This window comes from Hydra viridissima, unplaced genomic scaffold, assembly GCF_058129835.1.
Source record: "Hydra viridissima isolate aposymbiotic clone 2 unplaced genomic scaffold, HvirCarnegie_v1 scaffold_7, whole genome shotgun sequence".
Classification (NCBI taxonomy): domain Eukaryota; kingdom Metazoa; phylum Cnidaria; class Hydrozoa; order Anthoathecata; family Hydridae; genus Hydra; species Hydra viridissima.
This window is the reverse complement of record NW_028324306.1, coordinates 15,920,625-15,945,959: the sequence shown is the minus strand read 5'-3', so window position 1 is coordinate 15,945,959 and position 25,335 is coordinate 15,920,625. Positions and strand designations below refer to the sequence as shown.

Sequence of the window (25,335 nt, the reverse complement as noted above, 5' to 3'; positions counted from 1 at the left end):
TTAATTATGAACTTTTTCATGGCTCCAAAGAAGAGTCAAAGGTCTGGTAGACCTTTGGCAACGACTAGACAAAACAACAGTGTTGTTTTTAGATTAGTTTAAAAAGATCCTAGACTAACTTACAAAGACATTACCACTCAATTCAATGTAAGCCGGAATATGTCAATTTCCAAAAGCACTGCTCCTAGAATTTTGAATAATTACAAAATTGGGGTTTATTCTGCTTTAAAAAAACCATCGCTAAGGCTTATGATAAGAAGACTTAAATGTTGTCGGGAAAGAAGGTATTGGACTATTGAACAATGGAAAAAAAAGTCATTTGGAGTGATGAAAGTAATTTTGAGTTTGTTAACCTCAAATATAATTTTTACAGTTAAAAGAACAGCTCATGAAAAGTACCACTCCAGCTATATTTGACCAATATCAGAAAAAGGCGGATACTCTATAGGTCATGTTTTGATTACAAAGGTATTGGTATGTGCTAAACATATTCCGGTAGAACCAACTCTAGATTTTTAATGTAGATTTCCTGGAAAACAACTTAATTCCAACAATAGGTAATCTTGAGCTCATACTGCCTATTAAACAAAGGAATGGTTTAAACCATATTGTTTTCTTTAAACAATATTGTTTTTTTTAAACGTTTAAAGAAAACAATATTATAGCAATGCACAGTGGGCCAGTAGGTGGACAAAATGAGAAAAATTTTAGTTGTCTAATCTTGAAAACCTATTTAATTTTAGTATCTACATATATTAGGAGAAATTTATTGATAATTTATTTATATTAAATCCCTTAGTTACCAGGACTCTAAGCATTTGAATATTGATTAAAAAAAAAAAAAAAAAAAATTATAAATAAGTAATTAACGGTGACATCAACGTTGTGTTATATTTCAATTATATCTACGTTTTTGAAACAAAAAATTAGTACATGTTATTCTAGAGTATTTAGAGATAAGAAAAACCAATGTGTGAAATAAATTCAGACTGATTTTATGAACAAAATGGGACTTGTTGTTGATTTCCCTAAAAGTGATGGTTCTGGAACAAGCGGTGATGGCAATAGCTCAAGGCGTGCTTTTGCAGCATATGAACAAACAGCTGAAACTCTGGGTGTTGATCAAAACCTTATATTCAGATTTTGCATTATCTTGGTAACGCTCTCTTCAGGATATGAAATAGACTGCTTAAAATTCAAGGATTATTGTTTTGACACTTTTAGACTATATGTGTCCCTTTATCCATGGTATTACATGGCTCAATCAGTTCACAAAGTATTGATACATGGACATGACATAGTTAAAAGCCTTACATTACCCATCGGACTTATATCAGAGGAAGCTCAAGAGGCTAGAAATAAAGACTTCAAATCTTATCGCGAAAATTTTAGCCGAAAAACATCCAGAAAAGCAACAAATACTGATCTTATCAATAAACTCCTAGCTTCCAGTGATCCTGTTATTTCATCACTGCGTAAATCAACATCACACCAAACAAATCATAAAGCATTTCCTTCAGATGTTTTACAATTACTTAAACAATCTTCAAACGATATTATTGTTTTATAATTTTTTGATGTAATTTAAAATTGATAATGTTTTCTTGCACTATTTTTTGCTTTTATTATTCCTAAAACATTATTTACCTAAATACTCAATTGTTATTCAATATAGGTGGGTCACAAATCCGATAAAATATTCAAATATCAATTTACCACTTTGTAACTAAGGAAAGTATCCGGTAACTAAGCAATATAAGTATCCATAACAACTAAATTTAAAAAATTATCACTTTTGTAAGAAGTGTGATCTCATATTAGTACTCATGCCAAATTTAGTGAATATAGCACTTATAAAATATCTGCAGATAACAAAAGTGGGTTGTTGCTTAGCAAAATAAAGGTATCCATAGCAACGAAATAAAAAAATATTACCTCCATAAAATGCGCAGACATCATATTAGTACTCATACTAATTTTAGTGAATATAGCTCTAATATTAAATTAGTTACGAATTTTGTCCAGTAAAACTGCATTCTGGCCCACTGTGCAATACCTTGGCCACAATACTCACCTGGTTTGAACCCTATAGAGAACATCTGAGCATGGATAGATTGTAAATTGGCAAAATTTCAAATTACCAGTCGAGAACAGCTCAAAGAAGTGCTAAAGGAGATCTGGTATAGAGTACCAGTTGAGATGTGCAACCGTTTAGTTGAGTCTTTGCGAAGAAGATTCTTAAGTTTTATTAGGGCTAAAGATGCACACTAAATATTGATTTTAAATTAAAGGTGCGTCTAAACTTTTAAACATTTTAAATATTTGCTGAAAATTTTTTAATGTTTTATAGCATTTTATTTATTTTTTAATATAACATCCTTATAAAATTTACTAGAAAAAAATTAAAAACCTTAAATTAAAATCATTTATCTTTTTATCGGATTTTTGATAAAAGTATTTTAGACACTAAAAATATTACAAAAATATCTTAAATGCAAAGAAATAAAAAAAAAAAGTCTAAACTTTTGGAAACTACTGAACAACACAAGAAAATATTTTGTATTTATTAGTCACAACTGGATTCTCTAATTATTTTCGCACAACCAGCACACACAACTTTTGTTTGAGAGTAACGCCTACATGTAAATGTCAAGCCACTGTGGCCTTTTTTTATTGACGCTGAGGGTTTCTTCCTGTCTCTTGCCTACGAACGACAATTTTTACCGCAATTTTTCGGGCATTTATTCTTCTCGAACTTGTATTTTCGGCACTCCATAATCTAATTTTAAAAATGCCTGCACATCTGATGGCATGTTCTGAAGGTTCGCTCGGAATGTCAGGTGCACATCTGATGGCATGTTCTGAAGACTCGCTCGGAATGTCAGGTGCATATCTAATGGCATGTTCTGAAAGCTCGCTCGGAATCTCAGGTGTAATTTCATAGAAGGGAAAGTGCTAATTGTTTCAAAAACAAGCTTCTGTACAGTTTGGTGTCATATTGGTTAGCACTGGAAAAATATGCATGTGTATATACATACACACACATTCAAAAGATATATCATTTAGGTGATTTTTAATTCAAGATAAGATGATAAAAAGAATTAAACTTCCTAATTGTAGTAACAGACTTATTGTGCATTGTCACATTGCAAATATGATTGCACCCTCATATCTTGACCCAAGATATAAGATTACAATTATCTTTTCAATGGTTGAGGTAGGATAGGAGGATGTGAAGCCACTACTTAAGTCATTCTTGTAATCTAACTTATAATGGAATATTTATCGAAGTAAAAATATTTGTATACAAAATTAAAATGAAGAAGTTAGCGAACCATTCTAAAATTTCTTGAAGACATTATACAAAACCCTGATCATGTCTAAAAAAAGTAAGTCTTTATTTTTTTAATCTTTGTAAAACACACAAAAAATGTACAGTAAAACAACACAGTAAAACTTATCGATAAAAAATCATTTTTTGTTAATACAAAAAGAAAAGAAAAGAAAAAGAAAAAAAAAAAAAAAAAAAAAAAAAAGAAAAAAAAAAAAAAAAAAAAAAAAAAAAGGAACATAGTACAAAAGGTTCGGCCGTCAAAGGAGACGTTTCCAAGCAGGAAAGGATTAAAGCTATATCCACATTGCTTAACTTAAATTAGAAAAATAGAAGAGAATATCAAGGAGCAGAGTTCTAATATATCTCCCACACCATTTTTACTGAAAAGGAAAAGATATCGACTTTAGACGTCTTACAAAAACCCGGCAAAAGAACAGTTTAAGTGTAGACAACTTATGAACTTATTACTATTGGTTCTTTTTGCTTGAAGCCGAAATTAAATTTGCATCAGGTTTTACTAAAACTAATTTTATAAAACAAAAAAAAAAAACAAAACAAAACAAAAAAAAAACAACCTTTAAATAGCTTAGTACTAGTAAAATTAAAATGCTGCAGATAAAAACATAATTCTGGAAAAATACTCACTGCGAGGTTTTATAAATTATGACGTAGAAGTTTGTACCATAAGTAAACTACATAAAAGAAATTCATCTATATACAACTTCATCTCTGTAATAATAATTCTTGATTTTACATTAAAATATAAATACTAAAGCAAAAATTGAATTATTTCTGCTTTTTAATGAAGAACTGTAAACATCGAGAAAGAGCGCGCGAAGGAGCGCGAGAGAGATAGGAGAAAAGACAGTGAATACATAAATAAATTATCAAGACTTGAAAGTCATATCCACTTTTTAACATTTAACAAAAAAGAGGCAAGAACATTAGCAAGAGAAGCACGCCAATATCTTGCGACAATTTTGTGCATTTTTTACATGAACCGGTAATGATGATTCTCGTTTGCCAGTAGCAGGATTAATAGTCAGCCAAGAAAGATTATCAAAGCGCTCCAGAATAAATCTGCAAATTTTTATTTAAAAAAAAGAAAATTAACGACAAATTAGAGCTCATAATTATTTAATCGATGCAATTAACAATTTATAATGTTAAAACGCGAAAAAACAACAAACATTAAAAGTGAAAAGTTTTTAATAATAAAAGCACTGACAAGTACACAAAAACAGATGTTAAACGCGAAAGAAAAAAATACAAAAATTTTTAAAGTATTGAATAAAAATTTACTTCAGGACTTCGAGGTAGTTTTTGGAATCTAATGGGTGTGTTACATCTGTTGCACAAGATTCGTGAACAAGAAGATCGCTCTGAAATATTTTAAATCAATCCCTAATTACATAAAAAGAACTAACAATGAATTCCTTAGATTATTAAAAGCTGCAATTTAAATCAAAATATTACGGGACTTCAAGAATAATATAATAAAAGAAATACTAACTCTTAAAACACTTGGTTCTGTATTTTTCTGTTTATCTTCGGAAGAACCTGATAACAAAAAACCTGATGCAAGTTGTTTACACGTATCCTTAAGCAGTTTTTTTGGAGAAATGTAACTACTAGAAGCTTGTTCAAGAGGAGAGAATAAAGGCAAGTTTCGTTGCCCAGCAACAAGACTTTGAGGAGAAGGACAACTTGACGAAGTAATTTTAGAAAACTCAGATTGAGGCGAAGAACTGAATAACGATGAATCAGTGGGTGAAGATATAAGAGGCATGAAGGTATGATCTTCATCATAATCATTTGGTGACATTCCAGTGCTTCGGTCTGTTGAAAATGGATCTAGTATGTTTCCTACTAAATTATTGGTCTGCTTTTTATGCCCATTTGAGGCAGGCATTACATATATGCGACTGTTCGCAGAATCAACATTGCGTATTTTTTTAAATAACATCAACTTTATGTCTCGATCAACTTTTGATGTACAAAACGAAATGCTTTTTAGCTTTCCACGTTTGCACTCGTCTGTAGAACATCGAAGACAAATATCGGAATGCGGAGAATTGGGACGAGAAATAATATAATGAATTTCTTTTTGTATCAAATTGTTCATTTCTGTGTAACAAAAATAATGATAAAGCTGAAGCAGTTAAACAACATACTGTAAAAATTATAGCGAGTTGAGGCGCTGAAAGACCTATTCCCTTTACTATATCTATTTTTTTTAACTTAACCATTTATTAGTTTAAAAGTCTTAACAAATAACCATCTAATTTATGTTTTTTTTCCTGCTTTCAGAGGATTATTTTTAGCAATGTTTAACCTGTCTGGCTCTTAGCACCTATATTATTTAGATAATATGGTTATAACATTAAAAATAAAAGGTGAATTCTAAGTAACCTTTCATCTCCATTTGACATACATCACCAAATTTACTAAGCACAATTCTCCAGGAACACACAGAAAATGACACTACACTAGATAGAAACTCCCATAACTTTCTCAATGCTATATTCCATACCAAAGAACTTTTTTTCCTACAAAAGTAATTTACTCATTTGAAAAGTAAACTGAATTCATTTGAAATCATTCAAACCTAATAACAACCATGACAAATCCAGAAGCTCAATTTTATGAATTTAACTTACCTATTTGAATAAACTGTTTTTATAAGCGTCGTTTCTGATAGTTGTCCGATTTTATCAGTACACACCACAATAAGCCATTTACTATCCGATGATAGACAATAACAGCAAAATAGAATATTTTCATGTAATGGATTTGGTGGAGTACGTGCAAGAGAATCTGTTTTTACATGCTTTATTGGATCAGCTAATATATATGCCGGTCGGTAAATTTGTGTTGGAAGGATGTTTTCAACCTGAACAATATTTAGGATTATCAAATCATCATTATAATAATCATTATCATTACTTTATCCAATTATCACTATAATCATCAATCACCATTATAATCATTAAACACCATTACACAAGTATCAATCATTACTATTTTATTCATCAATCTTATTTATAACTAAAAATAAAACAAAAAATAAACCTTACTTGTCTTCTTCGAATGAGACTTTCTCTAGAGTTCAACACACCAAACCCGGTCATACATTTTTGATTCTTGAATGCATCTGCTGGTGGGTTTGAGCGACACTGAGAGTAAACATTCAGTGCTAGTTTTTTCAATTCAGCACAATACGCACCTTTTGTATCAGAGTTTCGAGCTTGAGAATTAACTTGTAACAGTTGTTCCAAAGGAATTATCTAAAATTATATTTACTTTAGATTATATCAGAAAATTCTTTCTACTACAAGTTATACCCTTTTTTTTTTTTTTCGGGTAAGAATGTCACCATATAAACATGTCTAAATGCTTACTTGTAAAATAATGTTATCTTTTAGTTTATTGTTCAGCTGGGATGTCATTTCAAGAAAAGATCGCAAGAACCCAATATAAGACCATAAGTATGGTGTATCTTTTAAACGTGGGTTATTATGAAAAGGATCAACCATATACACAACAATACTAGGAGTTGGCAAATCATTTTCATCAACAGGTGGATCATCATAGACTGTAGCTGTAGCAGCAGAAGGGCTACTATAACCAAACAAATATTTGAGCAATTTTTGCATTTTCAAAACGCTAATGTTGCCATAAAACAATATCAGTAATTTATGTGTTTATAGAAAAGTTATTTCCTTTATAAAAAAAGAATTTATTTGTTTACAGAAAAAGATTTTGAAACTGAGTTGTTTTTTCTGCTTTGTCAATAAAAATGAAACCAATGAAAAAATTACTCACATTGTTGCTGTCTGGCCTCCTGTCAGTGATATCAAGCTTTGTTTTCCACAGTTAGCAAGAGAATTTTTATCACTATCAAACTTATTTACATAAAGGGATGAATCAAGAGCAAGAGAAGCTAGATATGGACCTTAAAAATAAAATATAGAATTAATGCAAATGATTTTTTTATTGCTTCATTCACCCAATTTTACTTTTATAAAATTAGAAAAAAAACTAGAAAAAAAAAAAAAAAACATTAAACAAGATTATATTTTTATAAATTAAACCAAAGTACTCATAATTAAACATCAGCATTTGGGTTTTCAGTTTTTAACAAATAATAACAAATGACCAACTTCTATATCAGTCTTTTAAGATAAACTGAATTTTCTGAAGCTTATTAACTAAAACTCTTTTTGCATTTAAAACAGCAGAGTTTCTGGTGTGACAAATTTATACTCATACATAAATTTATTATAAAAATAAGTTTAACAGATTTATTGGAATAGCAATTCTGTGGTTTGTCTTGAACGGCTGAAATAAAATAACACAAGATATGTGAGGTATCAAAATTTTTTTTTCTGGAGTCTAGTAACTTTACGAGTAGATAAATTATTTTAAACTTGACACATTTAAAATGACTGTAATAGAAATTGTTCTTTGTTGATACTGTTTGTTAAAAACTAAAAAACCAAATCCCTATGCATACTCATAATAGTTGACAACTCATTTTTGCGTTCAGCATTTTAAAGATACAATTAACTGAAGCAACTCTCAGATCCAACATTTAAATAAATTAAAAACTTTAATCACCAAGTTGATGCTTGCAGAACTGAGCAATAAACTTTAATTGAGCTCTTGAAGCACCTTCAAACCATTCATCGACAGTGACATTTGAAACTTTGCTATAGTCTTTTTGTTTTATGCGTAGCATTCCATCTCGTAGGTCTTTTATAATAGGGGAATGCATGCCAAGGTTAAGCGACTAAAAAAAATCAAACTAGAAAACTAATAAATGACTTTTAATAACTTAAAAAGTTATCATAAAATACATTCAGTGTTTTACAATACAATTGTTTAATCATTGCTGCTTGTATAAATAATGCAATGTTATCCCTAAATACACCATCAATAGAAAGTTTGTATGAGTGAAGATTTTTTAAAAAAATTTTAGATTCCAATTATTTCTAATTCTTTTATAATAAAAACCCAGCAAAATGGTAAGTGAAACATGGATGAAACACCTACATAGTTTAACATGTGAATCTCAAAAACAACAAACATTAAACATGAAAAGATTTTAATAATAAAAGCACTGGACAAGTACACAAAAACAGAGACTGGTAATGAGTAGAATACTTTAAAATCATTATCCTAGGTAAAAATATCTGCTACTGTAGGATTCTTTTAACTCAAAGTTCTAACATAAATGGTTTTGTAACAAATATTTCTTAATCTTTATCAAGTACAAGAAAATTTTCATTTTAAAAACAATTCCTAAAGGATCAAGCAAACAAAATAGTTGTCTGTGGAAAATGCATCTTGACTTACATATTAGTTATTAAACATATAATCTTTTCAATAAAAATAGGTGATTGTCTTATACACAAGGTCAATTACATATATTAATAACTAAACTGTAAAACCTCTAGCTTACACTTTAGTTGTCAGTTTATTTAGAAAAGATTTCAGGAGATAAAACAGTCTAAAACATCTAATTTTTGTAAACATTAAAGTTCTTATTTTTGATGCTAGGGATATTTTTTGATTGGTCAATTTAATTCTTAACAAAACTGCATTCAAAATCAATATCTTAAAAAAAGAGGTTTAGAAACCCAGTGATATGCAGGATATATATAGCATGTAACAAAAAAAAAAAATCGCTGCAAATTTGATGCATAAAATTTTAATAACAAAACTAAAAAAAATTAATTTTTAAAAGTTGTTTGAGGTAAAAAAAAACTAATATTACATTTGTTTGATTTTAGTGCTTTATCGACACAAAAATCATAGTTAAAGATTAAAAGAAAAATTTAAAAGATATAGTTTTTGCAATTGTAAAATAACTTTTAATTACAATATTCTCACCTCATAAACAGAACTTAGCTCTTTGAAAAACTTTTTTGCACTGTCAACAATAAAATCACTCTCAGGAAGAGCAACAATATATGCAATATTCCTCTGACCACCAAAAGGTTCTAAATACATCACCTGCCAATGGCGAGAGGCATCAGGGGAAATAGATATTGTTTCATTATCATAGTTAAACAAAAGAGGTGACTTAGACGACATAGACTGCAAGGAGTTCTTACTTGACAACTGATGAAGTTTTTTAAAACAAAGAAGGCCATCAATCTTTGGAGAGTCCCATAAGGGTTTGCGAATGGATTTTTGAAGGCCATATTCAATTAAACACACTAACCGTTTTAAAAGATTTTTTCTCAACAAACTACTACAGTCACTGAGATTTTTTACTTTGTTATTGTTGGAGTAATACTGTGATATTGCTGTTATCATATGAAATACTGATATTGTGGAGGAGAACTTTTTTAGAAGTATTTTCATTAATTCCACTGGGAAATCAAGAGATTTGACAGAATTTTCTATCTCACTAGTATCATCACAAGAAATTTTATTGTTGTCTATGTCTTTTGAATATAAATCATTTTTATTTTCAGATTTCCAAATAATACTTTGGTAGGTTTTAAAAAGTTCATAAGTCATTTGCTGAACAGAAGGTTTGCTTGACAAGCCACTTAAATTCCAATTTAAAAATGAATCAGCTAAAGTTAATATTATAATCAGTGATTGATCCCTAAAATTCAAAGAAAGATTTTGAGTTGGTGAAAATTTTTGTAAATTATCACTAATAATAGTCTTTTGTTGAAATGATTCACAATTAGCTGATGTTGACACTTCATTAGGACATCTCAAAAGAACAGGAGGAGCTTGACTAAAGCTCCAACTTGGCTTATACTTCATGTATTTATTTGATATAGATTTTAAATTTTGGCTTGGTAATGAGACTGGCAAATATAATTCTGAAATTGGTTCAAACTGAATCTTGGGAATGTAAAATGTAGGAGAATGAATATCCTAAAAAAATACAAATATTTTAAAACAATCCACTATAAGATTCATAAATTTAAATTTAAACTGAATATTTGAATAAAACTTCATCATACCCACTTAGGACGAAAAGGTTCAATGGTTATTTCTAATTGATCATTCTCTGTGATTAATCTTGTATGTCGCTTGTCAGGAGAAAGAACTGTCATACAAGAACCCACCAAATCATTTGATATCATCGGTGATAAGGATGGATTGTGAGACTCATGTGAAGGTGGTGTAGGATACATTTGAACAAGATCTTGTTGTGTCAATCCAGCAATCGTAGTAATACCACCAGAGGTAATTAAACGTGACCCATCAGTTGACATATGTCCAATATTAGGGTCACAAATTGGCATTAAGACAGAATGCTTTAAAAATATTTACAAAATAGGTTACAAAAACTAAAATGAGAAAAATTCAAAATGTAGTCAAAAAAGATAATTAAAACCTTCTTTTTGTTACCTTCTTTTCCTCGTCATCTTCTTCATCGAACAAATGATCTAAGTCATCAGATATTGGCATTAAGTCTTTTGTACTCATTAAGTTTTTTGTCTTTATTGAGGGCGAGAAATGAGTTGTTGGAGTTGATGGTGAAGGTAAAGTGTTTGTTTTAGGAGTAGATCCAAAAGTAAAGATTTGATTTTCATTAGGAGTTCCAGGTGTCTTTAGTCCTCCTCTTCCAATAACTTTTGGTTTCTTGGCCTTATTTGCAGAATCAATAGTAGGAGAGGACATACTTTCTTGTCTTTTAATTGTTTTAAAAGAACCTCTGTGACCGGAAGGTGATACTACTTCATCTTCAGGGGAATGAAAACTAGGAGAAATGACCTGCAAACTGTTTTGACGACCTCTTGGTCTACCTGGCCCTCGTTTTAAAGGTTCAATAGTTTCTACTTTAATATTCTTGCAAACAAAAGGTGAAGGATCTGACAATTCATTCTTCGCACTAAATGCAATGAATGCCAGTTAAACGTAAGAAGCAGGCATCATAATTATTATAAAAAGAATTCAAAAAAACTTTATGGTAATAAAACTACATTTTTTAGTTTGATTTGTAAAAATGAAATAAAACCTACTTAGTAGTAATATCAGATTTATTGGAGGGTGATTCATTAACAGGTAAATCAACTGGCAGAAATGTAGACTCTGATGATTGGGCCATTTTATCATCTTCAGCTTCTTTCAAAACTCTAGCTTCCAGAGGATTTGTGAGGAGAACAGGTTTATCAAAAGATTTAGGTAATTTATAGAAAACAGGAGCTCTGTTAGCGGATATCTTACATGGTTTTGGAGCATATTGCGGAAAATCAGTTTTTCGGTATGAAGGTGAAAACACTTTTTTAATTTCGTTTTTCTCACAAGATGTTTTATCAATATTTGAAAGCTTTTTTTCCACCACAGAATCTGGCGCATTAAACTTATTTGTAGCATTTGTAGCTACATGAACAGACAGTAGGGGAGTTAATCTTCCTTTAACAAATGATTTATCTTTTTGTTTACGATGATGAAATGTAGTAGCACTCTTGGGATCTTTAAAAGTTGATGATACTGATTTGCTTGAGTTACTGAATAACATTCGGTTTTCACTTGAGGTTTGCTGAACACTAAAAAATTTAAAGACAAACTTCAATTAAAGTTAAATGAAATATAAAGATTTTTATACAAAAACTAATCTTTACTTAGTTGCTGCCATACACATGCAACTCCTGTGAATGGAATTTTCTTCAAAATTCCACATTTGCTGAGGTTGTTGGGTACATTTAGCTTGGGAGGCTTTCCAAATGTTTTTTATAATTGATGATGCAGAAATATGGTCACTATTCTGTGATGTGTTTTTTGAATTCGTGCCTTAAAAAAAATTAAAACAAAAGTTTTAAATTTATTAATCTGAAGAAAGTAATCTTTCATACACTACTACTTTCAACTGATACAACAACTAGTTGAAGGCAACTGTTATTCCCATTTAAGTATGAATGGTCCTCGAGTCCATTACAAAGACAATACAACTATGAGAGGTTATAACCAGGAACATGTAAAGCTACTATCTTAATCTGAAGTATTCCTGATACACTTTGAAAAAAATTGTAAGAGCTTGAAAAACTAGTTTGGTTATTATTCACTTAAATAATTTCCTAATTAATTTAAATAGCATCTGAAAATGGATAGTAGGTACAGAATATTTAAAAAAAGTATTGAGAAATTATTATAAAAAGAAGATACTAATTGAAGTTGATTGATTAGAATGCTAAAATATAAATTAGAAATATGTGCTAATCTTTATATTCTCAATGAACAAAGTTCAAAAATATATTGGTTTTTTAAACTGGTTTCACAATAATATATGCATTCAACAGCAATATTTTGATAAACTGGAATGTCAATCTGGATGTCAATCAGAAATGAACATAAGCAGTTAATCTGAGACAGAAGCAGTCTAATAATTTTAGAATAAACTTTCTCATATCAAATGCAGCAACAAAAAATAAAGGCTTTTAAAACAGCATTTAAAGTTTTTATTGATACACAAAAAAATCATTTAAAAAATACAAATTAAACACAAATCTGTTAAAAAAAACCTGTCATAACAAAGCTAGAGATTGACTGAAACTGTTATTTGGCCAAGCATTGCACCTGAGCATTCAGCAATCACTTTTAGCAAAACACTAAATAGTTTGGGGATTTAACATTTTATAATTTCCTAAATAATCCATCGTAGATATTTTGTTCTTAGACTACTTACCCTATCCTTCAGCATTATCATTAAGCTTTCTCAGAAAGTTTACTGCTTTTAAAATCATACACACATTTAGAATCACTACTTATCAAAAAGTGAAAAGTGATCAACTGTTTGCTCCTTCATAAAAATATTTTCTATAGATTTGAAAGCTTGAATGGAAAAGACAAACCTGTAACAGGTGTACATTTTCTATAGAATTGAAAGCTTGAATGGAAAAGACAAACCTGTAACAGGTACACGTGGTATTAACACAAGCTTAGCAGGATACAACATTTTTACATCTGCAAAAAGTACTTCTACAACATTTGGCTGACCAGATATTGATAAAGTAGGTATTGAGGGAAAAAATCTTTGCCATTCTTCCAGTATTTTTAAAGAGCTTGTATCAGATTCTCCCAAACTATGACCAGTCAGCTGAGCATTTAAACCAAATGGTGCCAGAAGAACTAAAAACATTATTGGCATCAAAAATTGAATGAAAGTATTAAATATATTACATTGAAAAAAATATATATCCAAAAGTAAAAATGGACATCAGAATGCATCTTAATCAAAAATATTAACAACAAGTTTTGTGAATATTCAAAACAAGTTTAGTGAAAAAATATTGTAAATTGAAACCAGTCAAAATTTCAAAAAAGTCATCATTTGGTTTTGTGGCACATAAGGTACATTTTATGTTCTAAATAACTAACTGCTTTAAGGTTAAACTACACTTAAAAATAAATTCTGTTTTTAAAATTGCATCCTAATTAAAAACAACCTATGTTAAGTCTTAAATGGTAAAAACCAGGTTTTTTGTGCAGTATAAAAATTATCTTAGATTTGCTCAATAATTTTTTATGGTTACTGAGGACCTTCTATAAAAGAACATTTATTAAAAAGCAACAACTTTTTTTTTTTTAATATTGGCAAAAAGCATTTTTTGGCGCAAAAGGATCAAAAGTTTATTAAACTATTGACAAAAAGAAGATTTAATATACCACAGAGGTAATTATGTCAAATATGGGATTGAGTCTGATTTAAAAAACATATACAAAACAATAAAATAAAAAATTTTTTTAAAAATTCACTTGAAATTAGTGAGCAAAAAAAAAAAAAGATTTTTGCTGTACATTTTTTAAGGCAATATGTATTTTAACTGTAAAGTAATTATTGACAAATTTTTAAGTGTAGTACATTAAGTTGTTTAATTAGAAAATGTATGATCCACTAAGCTTACCGTGAGATTCTGCTGACATAGGTAATGTTGACATATGTAAGTCTTTTGCAGAAAGATGTCGCATGCTGGTTTTTTCTTGAATGTTAATACTAGCAACCACAGATGTTTCTCCATGAAGAAATAATGAAAAACTGAATGCCCATGAACTGAAACCCAAAAAATGCTGTTAAAAATTTACATTAAAAAAATGTACAAAAAAAAAAAAACTAAACTGACCAAAGTTTATTTACAATTTTGCAAGCCTGGCTGTATCATAAAATAAATGTTAAAATTGAAACCTCCTAATCAAAAACCTTTAACAAGTTGTGTAAACAGATTTTTTGGGAACAACAGATTTATAGTTCTAGCAGTATTTTTTGTTTGCTGGTTTTTTGTTAAATGAAAATGTTATTTTACCAGATTTTTAGTAATTTTATTAAACTTTAATTTTATTAAGTATTAATTTCATTAAGTTTAAAAGTTAAGTTTTAACAAAAAAAAAAAAAAAAAAAAAAAAAAAACTGTATAATGTTTAGGGACAAAATAAACATTTTCATAAATAGTCAATACTTTCAAGAAATACTCAATGTTTTCAAATGCCACATTTGCTTTGTCAACATTTAACTTCAAAATTCAATAAGAAGAAATAAATGAAAAAAATTTATTATAAAAATTCAAGAAGAAGAAATAAATGAAAAATTTTTTATCAAAATATATGGAAGAAAATGTTTTTGATTAGGCATGATAAACTTATTTTCTAGTGAAATGTAGTATAAATACTATGATCTAGCTGGCTGAAAGCTGTATAAATAATTACTGTGATCTAGCCAGTTAAATGGTGCATAAATAGTTGTCCACCACAATTTCTTCTCTTACAATTTTAAAATCATTTTGATGGTCTTTTTGAATTTTTAACATTTAAAATTATGTACAAATTTCTGTAACCTAACATACAAAGAGCTAACAGTTAACTTACAAAAAATGAACTCATTTTTTTATTCATATAATCACTGTAAAAAAAATACCAAAATAGTTAATGCAAAAATAACAGTTTTTTATCTTGGTATTTTTTACAATGACCATTTTGGTATTTTTTTCGAACTTGACAAATTTAATTAGTTTTTTAATTTACAACTTTTATAGAGAATACAATTTAAACGAAAACCTGTTGAAGAGTTGTTGTTTGCATCAACTTTTAAGCAATTTAATTAAAACCTGTTAATTGAAGAGTTGTTATTTGCATCAACTTTCAGCGGAGATGCGAACCATTTACCCAAACGAACAAAATCACTTTCAGTAAGATACCTAAAATATAAAAAAAAATTATTTGGGAACTTAGTTTAAAATTGTAAATATTGAATTTTTTTGGTTAGAATAAGTAAATTTAAAAACAAATTCTTTTTAAATTTTTTTTTTTTCTTAAAGCTGTTTGCTCTCAAGAATTACCTTCTGACGTACAAAAACATAATAAACAGCAACTAAATATTTTCTATAAATATTTTAAATATTAGTTTCAGTAAAAAATTAAGATAAGTGATTGTGTTTATTTTGTAAATAACACAATCACAAGCAAATTTATTAAAAATGCTGAAAATCTTTATTAAATTTAAAATATTAAAGTTTGTAATTTTCAAGTAATTTAATAAGTGAACTTAAAGTGAACATCACCTGCTAATACTTCAAGAAAATCAGTAGGTTTTTTTACTTGATTTTTAAAAATATTAAAGACTTTTAAAAAAAAAAATCTGCAGTAAATATTTTTTAAGTTTTCTTAATGCTGCTGCTATTTTCAGTTATTTTGTTGTTTGTTGCTGTTTGTTATACTTTTCAATATTACATTAAATTTTCTATAAAAGAAAAACATAAAAATGTAGCAAAATAATTTTTAAAGAACTTGTTTATAGTAAAACATGGTAGAATGAAATGAGGGTAGATTGAAATGAGGGTAGAATGAAGTGAGGGTAGAATGAAATGAGGGGAGAATGAAATGAGGGGAGAATGAAATGAGGGGAGAATGAAATAAGGGGAGAATGAAATGAGGGGAGAATGAAATGAGGGGAGAATGAAATGAGGGGAGAATGAAATGAGGGGAGAATGAAATGAGGGGAGAATGAAATGAGGGGAGAATGAAATGAGGGGAGAATGAAATGAGGGGAGAATGAAATGAGGGGAGAATGAAATGAGGGGAGAATGAAATGAGGGGAGAATGAAATGAGGGGAGAATGAAACAGTTATGATGTTTATTCTTTTGCTCTTAATTATTGAATAAACTTTTTGCAAATATTTTTTGATCTTGTTGCAGAGAATTTTTTTCTGAGTAAGAAAAAGAAAGTTTTTTTTATAATTTGTTAAGTTTTCGAAGGCGTAATGATATTTTTTTTCTTTTTTTGAAAAATGGATATCATTGAACTTATTAAGTCTACTGGTAGAACTTTTTATGCCAGTCAAGAATCTTTTTTCAAAATTAAATTTGCTATTCATGGAAAAAACTTATGAATTAAAAACGGAAATGGGTTTGAATGAAATATGGTAATTGCTCACTTGTTAAATGCGGCTTTTATTAGTTAAATTTCAAGTAACCAATCAATCTCTATAAATTTTTTGTAAAAATTTTAAATTGATTGTTATTAAATCTATTCTAATATAAAATATGCCTGAAACAAGTTGCACTCAAAGAAGAAAGAAAAACCATACACTGAAGACCAAGTTGCTGTGGCCAAATTAAAAAGCGGTGAATTTTTTAATGAAAACTTTTGTTGGTGAAACTTTTCAGTTCTGGTGAAGTTTTTATGCACACCTGATAAGTCACTGGATTTCAGAATACTGGCTTGTTTCCACTTGACATCAATAAAATCGATCAGTCAAAATTGCTAATATATTTGAAACACCATCATCTCAACCACCAGAATCTATGATAGTACCCTTACCACTACTAACACCAGGAACTACACTACCTCAGCCACTGCCTTCTGAACATACACCAACATCTAGCATCAGCATATATTGCTATGCAACATATGGTGATGCTAGATGTTGTTGGTGTAGTTTCAAAATGATGCTAGATGTTGTTGGTGTAGCTTCAAAATCACCTCTAAAGTCAACTCACCTGCAAACAACCTCCAATATTGTAGTAACTCCAGCTGTTCAACAGGAAATTTAAAAAGAGGTTGAAAAACAATTGCAATCGGTCCACTCGCTTGCAGCAGCTTTGCAACAAATGTTTCACATTCAACACATTGACAAAAAAAAAAAAAAAAGAATGTAGATGTACCAAGGTTCGAAAGGGGAGTGTCTCAATAAACCTGAAATACTCATGATATTGAAAGATTCTGAGAGCAAAAAAGCAGGAAGGCAAGTTAAAAAACAGCAAAAGCTTAGCTTTAATGACAAGCAACAATAGCAACTCCAACAACAATAACAGCTACAAACCAAGTCAAGTGTAAAAAGTGCCATAAACTTTTAGGCAAAGCTTCAACAAGTCAAAATATGGAATGGTACCATTGTGAAAATTCAAAATACAAGGTTTGGCATTGTCAAACATGCATACCAAAGTGACATGTAAAAGGTGCTGAGTTTTATTGCACCAAAAAGTGCTACACAAGTGACAACTCAACTCAACCTCTAGTACCTCTCAATGACTCAACATCACAAGAATTAAGTCTTTTTACTTGGTTGTTTTTTAATTGTTACTATTGGTTGTTTTTTAAACTGTAACTGTCGGTTGCTTTTTTTTTTTTTTTTAGTTAAGTGTTGTTTTAATTACACATAGATTTGCGTATTTCATTCTCCCTGAATATGAGAGTAGAAGGAAACTTCTTTTTCTTCAGTTAAATAAAGTTTCTTAAAAAACTAAAAACTTCTCTTATTTGATTTGTATATATTTAAATGCAGCTCAGAGTTCTCTGCAACTTTAAAAAAAAAAAAAAAAATTAAAAACCTTTTCCCGTAAAAAAAAAAAAAAAAATTAATCAAAGTTCTTAACCATTTCATTTGACCCCATTTTGCTCTATATAACAACTTTTGCTAACTTATCTACAACTTAAAAGATAATTGTAAAGTAGTTCATTGTAAATCTCTTTTTAGCTTTGAATATTAATTTTTTATATGGTTATATAGTTCAATACGAAGATTCCAAAATATACTTAACAAAAAATCAATATAACATATTTATTCAATATTAGTAAAACAATTATAAGAAATTTACATAATAGTAATAATTAGCATAATAATAACAATTAGCAATCACAATAATGATAATAATAATGATGTTAATAATAATAATAATAATAATAATAATAATAATAATAATAATAATAATAATAACAACAACAACAACAACAACAACAACAACAACAACAACAACAACAACAACAACAAAAACAACAACATTAATAATAATAATAACAAATACCCCATTCTAAATTTTTAGTTCTAACTGATATATTTTCAAGTGATAGACTCATATCATAGGTGCAAGCCATTAGAAATGTCATTCATAATCACAAGCCAAGATGAAGACAGAAATGGGTGAAGTACAAACTGAGAGTATTTGAACCAAAAATTGGCAACAGTATGCCAAGTTAAAATCAAAATTAGTTAAAGAGTTCAATTTAGCAGAAAATTGAAGAAAAAAAAGGACTTTATCAGCATGCCATGATTTATTTGCAGAAATGTCTACTTTTTGCAACCTCTCAAGTTTATGCCCAATTTAAAGAATTATACCCTACTTTGAAATCTAAGTTTCTATTTTTAGTAGACTACACCCAAATTGTTTCATATTAACTTGATCTTCAGGAGCACACTGTTTGCACATGCACAGCTCATCAAAACCTTGTTCTTAGGGTTGATGCTCTAAAACTGGAAAAAATATAGAGAAAATTAACTCAACTAACAGTATGTAATCTTGAAGATAGAGCATCTATGATAACAAAGAATGAACTGCATGTGCCAAACCTTTTGCGCACAAATAAAAAGTTATTACACATCAAAAGAACAACAATGATGAATATGAAGTTACAAAACAAGGAACAACCATTAAAAAAGGCTGGGCTTATACTACAACCTAAAACCATAACAAGCAGTTAGAGAAGTTGCTGTCAAATTCTAAATAACCTCTGAATGATTTAGATATGATTTTTTAGTTAGGTTATAAATGACTGTTTTTTAGGTCATTTGAAGGAACTTTTTAAATATTTCCCATCATTAATCAGAGATTGAGATAAACTGTATACAGTAATTGATTGCTGTTGGTATGGTAAAACATGGAATGCCATGCTAAATAAACATGCTGGCATTAGGTAATATTAATGCTCAAGCATATTTTCAATAATTCAACCCAGTATATGAATACTAAATACACCTGAATTTTGTCAAAATGAAGTTAATAGCATCAATACCATATTTACAAGATCTGAAAGAATACTATTTCTAGACTTATTGGCTGAGAAATATACAATTGCAAAATCAGTTCTTAGAATCCATTGCATTTACTGCCTGGTAATTAACTCTAAGGATTTTGATCTATCAATTGTAATAAAAAAAAAGATACTTTAATTTGAAAATGATTTTGAAATAACTTTTTATTTCAGAAGAAACAATAGAGCTGGATTTGAATGTCAAGGGGTCAAGTCAAATATAGCATCCAAATGATTTGATGATTATCTTAAATTAACATACTGTCGCATTCTGTTATAAAAATGGCAAAATTTACAATTTCACCGCAGCACAATAAAAGCATAGATATTGTAACATCAAACAAGTTTACAGAACCTTTTAGCAAAAAAACTGTTACTGATAAAACTCATGAAAATTAAAAAACTAACCTATCCCAGTGTTACTCACATTATTTGCTATTATATAATTACAATATCACAAAGTGAATGGATAAAATGCTTTTCTAAAATTGATACTTAACTTAGGGTCTCAAATTATGCCAAAAAAAAACAATACTCCCATAAGTTACTATTAGGTAATTATGATATACTAAGTAGCTACAAATCATAGTATTTATCATGATGCTCAAGAAAATATCTGGGTTTTACAATGAAAGTTTTACAGAAAAAGTTGAGGTCATAAATATAACAGGAATCTTTTGAAAAATTTTTTTTTTCTTTGAATGAACGCATAATACTGAATTGATAATTTAAATGAGAGAAATGAAACAATCAAAATGTCAACAAGTTCAGTTTACTGAAAAATACAGTGAAAAGCTTTCTTAACATAAGTCAGGTTGATTTATAAAAATGCAGATGCCATAGAAAAGTTTTCAAAGTTGCTTATTCAAAAAATATCTTTCTTATTAAAATGCTTCTGTAAAGATGCTTTTAAATTTACTTGTAGAAAGTTTATCATGAAGCATGATGGAGGTCACTATGATTATTTCAGATAAATACCTTTGAATATAAGATAAAAAAGAAAACATCAACTCAGTTAATTACTTTTTTAAAATTATCATATTATTGATAGCAGTCTGAAACAATATAATTGCTAAATTATTCATCCAAGCAACATTGAAAGTTCTCATTGGGATTTGCTATTTTTTAAAACTAGATAACACTTTTTTCAAACAGCAATGTGTAAAGTAGAAAGTGACATGGAGACAGTAAACTGCTGTTACCATGGTTACCACTCCCATGTCACTCTCTAGTGCATAGCTGTTATACCACCTTTACAAAATATTTATGTATTTGTCAAGTTTTAAGAAGTAGTAATTTCTTAACTATTATGTTTATTACAATCAACACACACACAGGTTTCGTTAAAGCATATTTGTTATTTCTTTAAATTGAAGATTTGAATTTAAGCTGATTTGAATAATATAAGCAACATGTATCCAGCTTTTGTAAGGTCACTTAATTCAAATAGAATGTAATGTTGTACAGTGACTTAAAGAAAGTTGTTTAAAAAGCTGTGAATAGTTAGTTAAGTAATTATCAAAAATGCAGATAAAAGTGTCAGAAATCAAAAATTTCTTTTTAAATTTATTTTTCTATGTGTTTACAAAATATTTTTACTTTTTTTTTTATAATACAATGTCAAAAGATAATTATTATATAGCTTTAGAAAGATAAATTGTATTATAAAAGTTTATATTATGGAAATAAATCCTGATGATAACAAGGTGTTTGATAATATCTTAATTTAATAAAAGGTTTATGATTTGGCTACAATTGTTTTAAGTTACATATAAATGCTTTATAGCTGTAAAAATATAAAAGATATTATGAATAAAAGAGATTAAAAAGTCTTTCATTTCAACAAAAACTTAAATATGGATTGAAAGCAAATTTTCTTTACCTTCTGCAGTTCTGAATAATAAATACTTTTAAAATATGCTTAATGATCAGTTACATAGTATACAGTAAAACCTAATAGTATAAATATGCTTAATGATCAGTTACATAGTATACAGTACAACTTAATAGTATAAAAGATCAAAATCAAAATACTCAATAAACAGAATATAAACACAAATTAGAAAGATCAATTGCTAAAAATCAATTATTAACAACATTTAATACATAATATATACCCACTATGGATTTTAACCATTAGCTTTTTTATGTAACCATATTGCATTACATTGAACCTTATAATTAATAGTCTTACTTTTCTATCATATTATGAATAGATCTAAAAAAGAGATCCAAAATATCTTCGGAGATCCCCTCTTCATATGCACCACTTTCAATTTCTAAAGAAATATAAAAGACATTTAATTAAGCTTAATAGATAATTTTAATAAATGAAACTTAAGAAAATCTTTAAAAAATGCATTTAGCAGGAGTTAATCACAATTTCTGTGAAAGCTGGTAAAGAATTTTATTGTAAAAGTATATCAATGTAATTGATAAACTTAATTATTGTTTTAAGTCACTCATTACCAGAATTCCAATTAGAACATGATAATTATCAATAATTCTACTTTTTCATAGCCAGATTTGCTTAGTATTTTTTTAAATGTGTTAAAAGAACAAACATATTGTTTAAGAAATGGTAACTACAATAGTAAGCTATTAATTTGTTCACTATTGCACTGTGTTTCTTTTTGTTTTTAAGATATGAAATAAAGTCTAGTGAACTTTGGAACTTACAAAAAATACTAAAGGTTTACAAGCTTGCCAAAGGATCAATCTCTAGCCTGAAATAACATCTTAAAATATATTGTTTTGTACTTTGAGTTCAAGAAGAAGGAGTTCCATAAATGCTCTATCTATTATTGTTATGTCTATTATTTCAATTATTGATATTTTTTTGCTACTAGATGTTTCTTTACCATGTTTCTTTGATTTAACAATTATTAACAGTGAACCATTAAAAAAGTAGTAGGTATTGATTTTTTAAGAATAACCATTACTTATCTTACAAATGATAGAAAATATAAATTTTCACAGACCACAAAAGGCCCATGCTTACAAAAAACAACAATTTAAACTTCTTTTGCAGTTGTCTTTGTTGTTGTAATAAAAAGAAAAGGAAAAATCAAAAGAAACAAATAGCAAAACCCAAAAAAAAAACTATGAAAATGTACCTTGTAAATTGGAACTAAAGGTATCATACAAGGTTGGTTTCTCCCCAAACCAAAACAAAACTAGTTCTTTTGGACAAGTGAGTAAATGTGCACCAATTGAGTCAACAGATATACCATGAACAGTAACACGTTGCCATACAGAAAGAACATCAGCATGCAAAGCTATTGAGTAGGCAGAAAGGATCGGATCATCAGCTATACCAGTGACACTTTCACAAGTACAAGTATATCTTTTCCATCTCAATCCTCGAATATCAGTCTAAATAGTTTGTAAATTATTACTATAAAAGCACGCAAAGGTTTTTAAATTTTAATTCAATAATTTATTTAATTTTAATTCATAAATTAAAAAAAAAATTTACAATTATTTTATGAAATACTTAAAACTATGATTTTTTAAATCATCTGTAAGTCATCTGTTCATTGTTATATTTTAACTTTTATTTTCAGTTTTGAGAACTAAAACTAATACATTTTTTGCTATGCTTAAGGAAAAAAATTTAAATTTGTATTTAATTCTTCATTTCTGCGTTTTTTTGAGAAAATGATTATAATAAAATTTTATTTAGAATTTTCTGCATTTTCACTAACAGCAAGTGTAAGAAATAAATGATGAGCAAAAAGAAAAAGTAAATTACAACTGACTTTCACTAATGAGAATTATATAAAAATATATATAACTTTTCTCTATTTTTTTAAAGTAAATGGAACTTCAAAATAATATATCAGAAGCAGGTTGTTCCAGGAATTAGTAGGAAAGAATATTTATATTAATATGATTGTTAATTTTATTGTCAGGACTTTTTTCATTTGTATTGAGAACTTTCCAAGTATATAAAATTCTATGGATTAGAATATTATTTGAAACTCAAAATGTTTAGATAATAAGAAATACTAATTTTAAAAGATCGACCTGACCATTTACCATGGCAATATTTGAAGTCTCAAATTAGAAATCATAATCAAATTTGATATTTTACAATGAAATATAAGGATTACTTAAATCATTAAAAAGAATTTAGAAAAAAAGCATAAACAATCTGAATCAGAAAAAAAAAAGATAATAATAAAAAACATATTAGAGAGGCTTATTACTTAAATAAGTATCCCTTTAGATACCAAGTAAATATCTTTATAACTAATGTCTCTTTCATAAAAACCAACTATGAACTATGATTTTCAAAAACACAATCATTATTACTCTAGATAGTTATAAATAATTATAGCATATCAACGTTATTACTCAGTGTGAATAATTAGAGCTGTTTATTAAAAACCAGAAACAAGTAAACTTACTCAAGTAATTAATTACATAGTTATCAATTTATTTAAAAACACATAAAGTTGAACAAAATATTGAACATTTATGAAGAACTATAAAACTATGAATAAGTAAAATTACTCACCAAAAAGAAAACGTTAGTGGAACAATCGGCCAAAAAGTCCACATTTTCTGGCGATTTCAACTTACTCATAGTATATCATTTTAATAGTAAGGATCACCTAAATTAAATATCATAAATCTTTATTATTTTGTTCTTTAAGATGCCCATAGGTTAAACGTCAACAAAACAAACACAAACGGAAAAAAAAAACTTCTTAAACCCATAAATATAAGTCTTTTCGATACATTTATTAAAAATGGCGACTTTTTCAACGCTGGACACTTTCGTCACCACGTTTTATACGATAAATATAGAGAATTCAACACTAAGAATGATTAGAAATTTAAAACTGAGGTTGTCATAACATACCAATTGATAAAGTGAGATGGTTTGAAAGCTTGAGCTTGGATTTTTTGCAAAATATATTTAACCTACTTATGGCTTCAGTCTCAAAAAACTTGCAACAACTATTTAATCATTAGTATAACAATTTGTTTTAAAAATTAATAGGCAACAAACTTCATTACATACTGTGATAAAGTTTTCACAAATGCGTATGACTGGTAAATTATATAAGCTTCAGCTATTTGAAAGTTAAACAAGTCCTAAAAAATTAATTGAGGGGAAATTAATTGAGGTAATCATATTAAAAAAAGCAGGCTAATAGTAATAATAATAATTTATAATATGAATTAAAGTTTAGTTATACGCTTGTAGTTTTGAATCAAAGCTAAGGTTTAAAAAAAAAAGAAAAAAAAAAAAAAAAAAAAAAAACCAACACATTTGTTTTATTATTTTGAAGGAAGTGTTTCAATAAAAATACTCTATTTTACATTTTTAACCTTATATAAGCACAAGGGTAACGCCAGCGTTCCCCTAGCAACGTCCTTGGTTACCTCAAGATAAAAATAAAATCAAAGTTTTTTAAACCGGATAAAATCATCTTTAAGGTCAACAATTGATCATGACAGATTGACATTAAAAATTTTAAAAATATATTTGGAAATCAAGACAAATATTGACTTTTAATATATTCATTGATTTTATGTGCACTATCAATGCGCTGCATAAGGCCTTTTAAATTAGACTATATAAATAGTTTTAATCAGCTACTAACAAAATCGCATCAAGCCTTAATTTTTTAGTCTTAATATAACATTTAAGTACAGTTTTGCAAATAACTATTTATTTCTCAGGGTATTCTTTTTCTTTTCTTTAATCCGGGCA

The 25,335-nt window shown here is 28.2% G+C and overlaps 1 protein-coding gene across 1 annotated transcript; it reads right to left on the bottom strand.

Moving 5' to 3' along the window:
* Positions 1-3,910: 3,910 nt before the first annotated feature.
* Positions 3,911-24,381, bottom strand: LOC145184746 (mediator of RNA polymerase II transcription subunit 13-like). The gene is made up of 21 exons (XM_090092582.1): positions 24,354-24,381; positions 24,130-24,226; positions 22,724-22,982; positions 21,802-21,886; positions 15,409-15,498; positions 14,215-14,360; positions 13,217-13,438; positions 11,935-12,103; positions 11,332-11,859; positions 10,718-11,201; positions 10,327-10,623; positions 9,230-10,237; positions 7,955-8,126; positions 7,160-7,289; positions 6,736-6,955; positions 6,412-6,621; positions 5,995-6,227; positions 5,747-5,883; positions 4,848-5,461; positions 4,637-4,716; positions 3,911-4,414 (listed from the first exon to the last, which is right to left on the bottom strand). The coding sequence occupies exons 2-21, from the start codon at positions 24,196-24,198 to the stop codon at positions 4,279-4,281; spliced, it is 5,289 nt and encodes a 1,762-aa protein (XP_089948708.1). The 5' UTR covers positions 24,199-24,226; positions 24,354-24,381; the 3' UTR covers positions 3,911-4,278.
* Between the last annotated feature and the right edge of the window lie 954 nt (positions 24,382-25,335).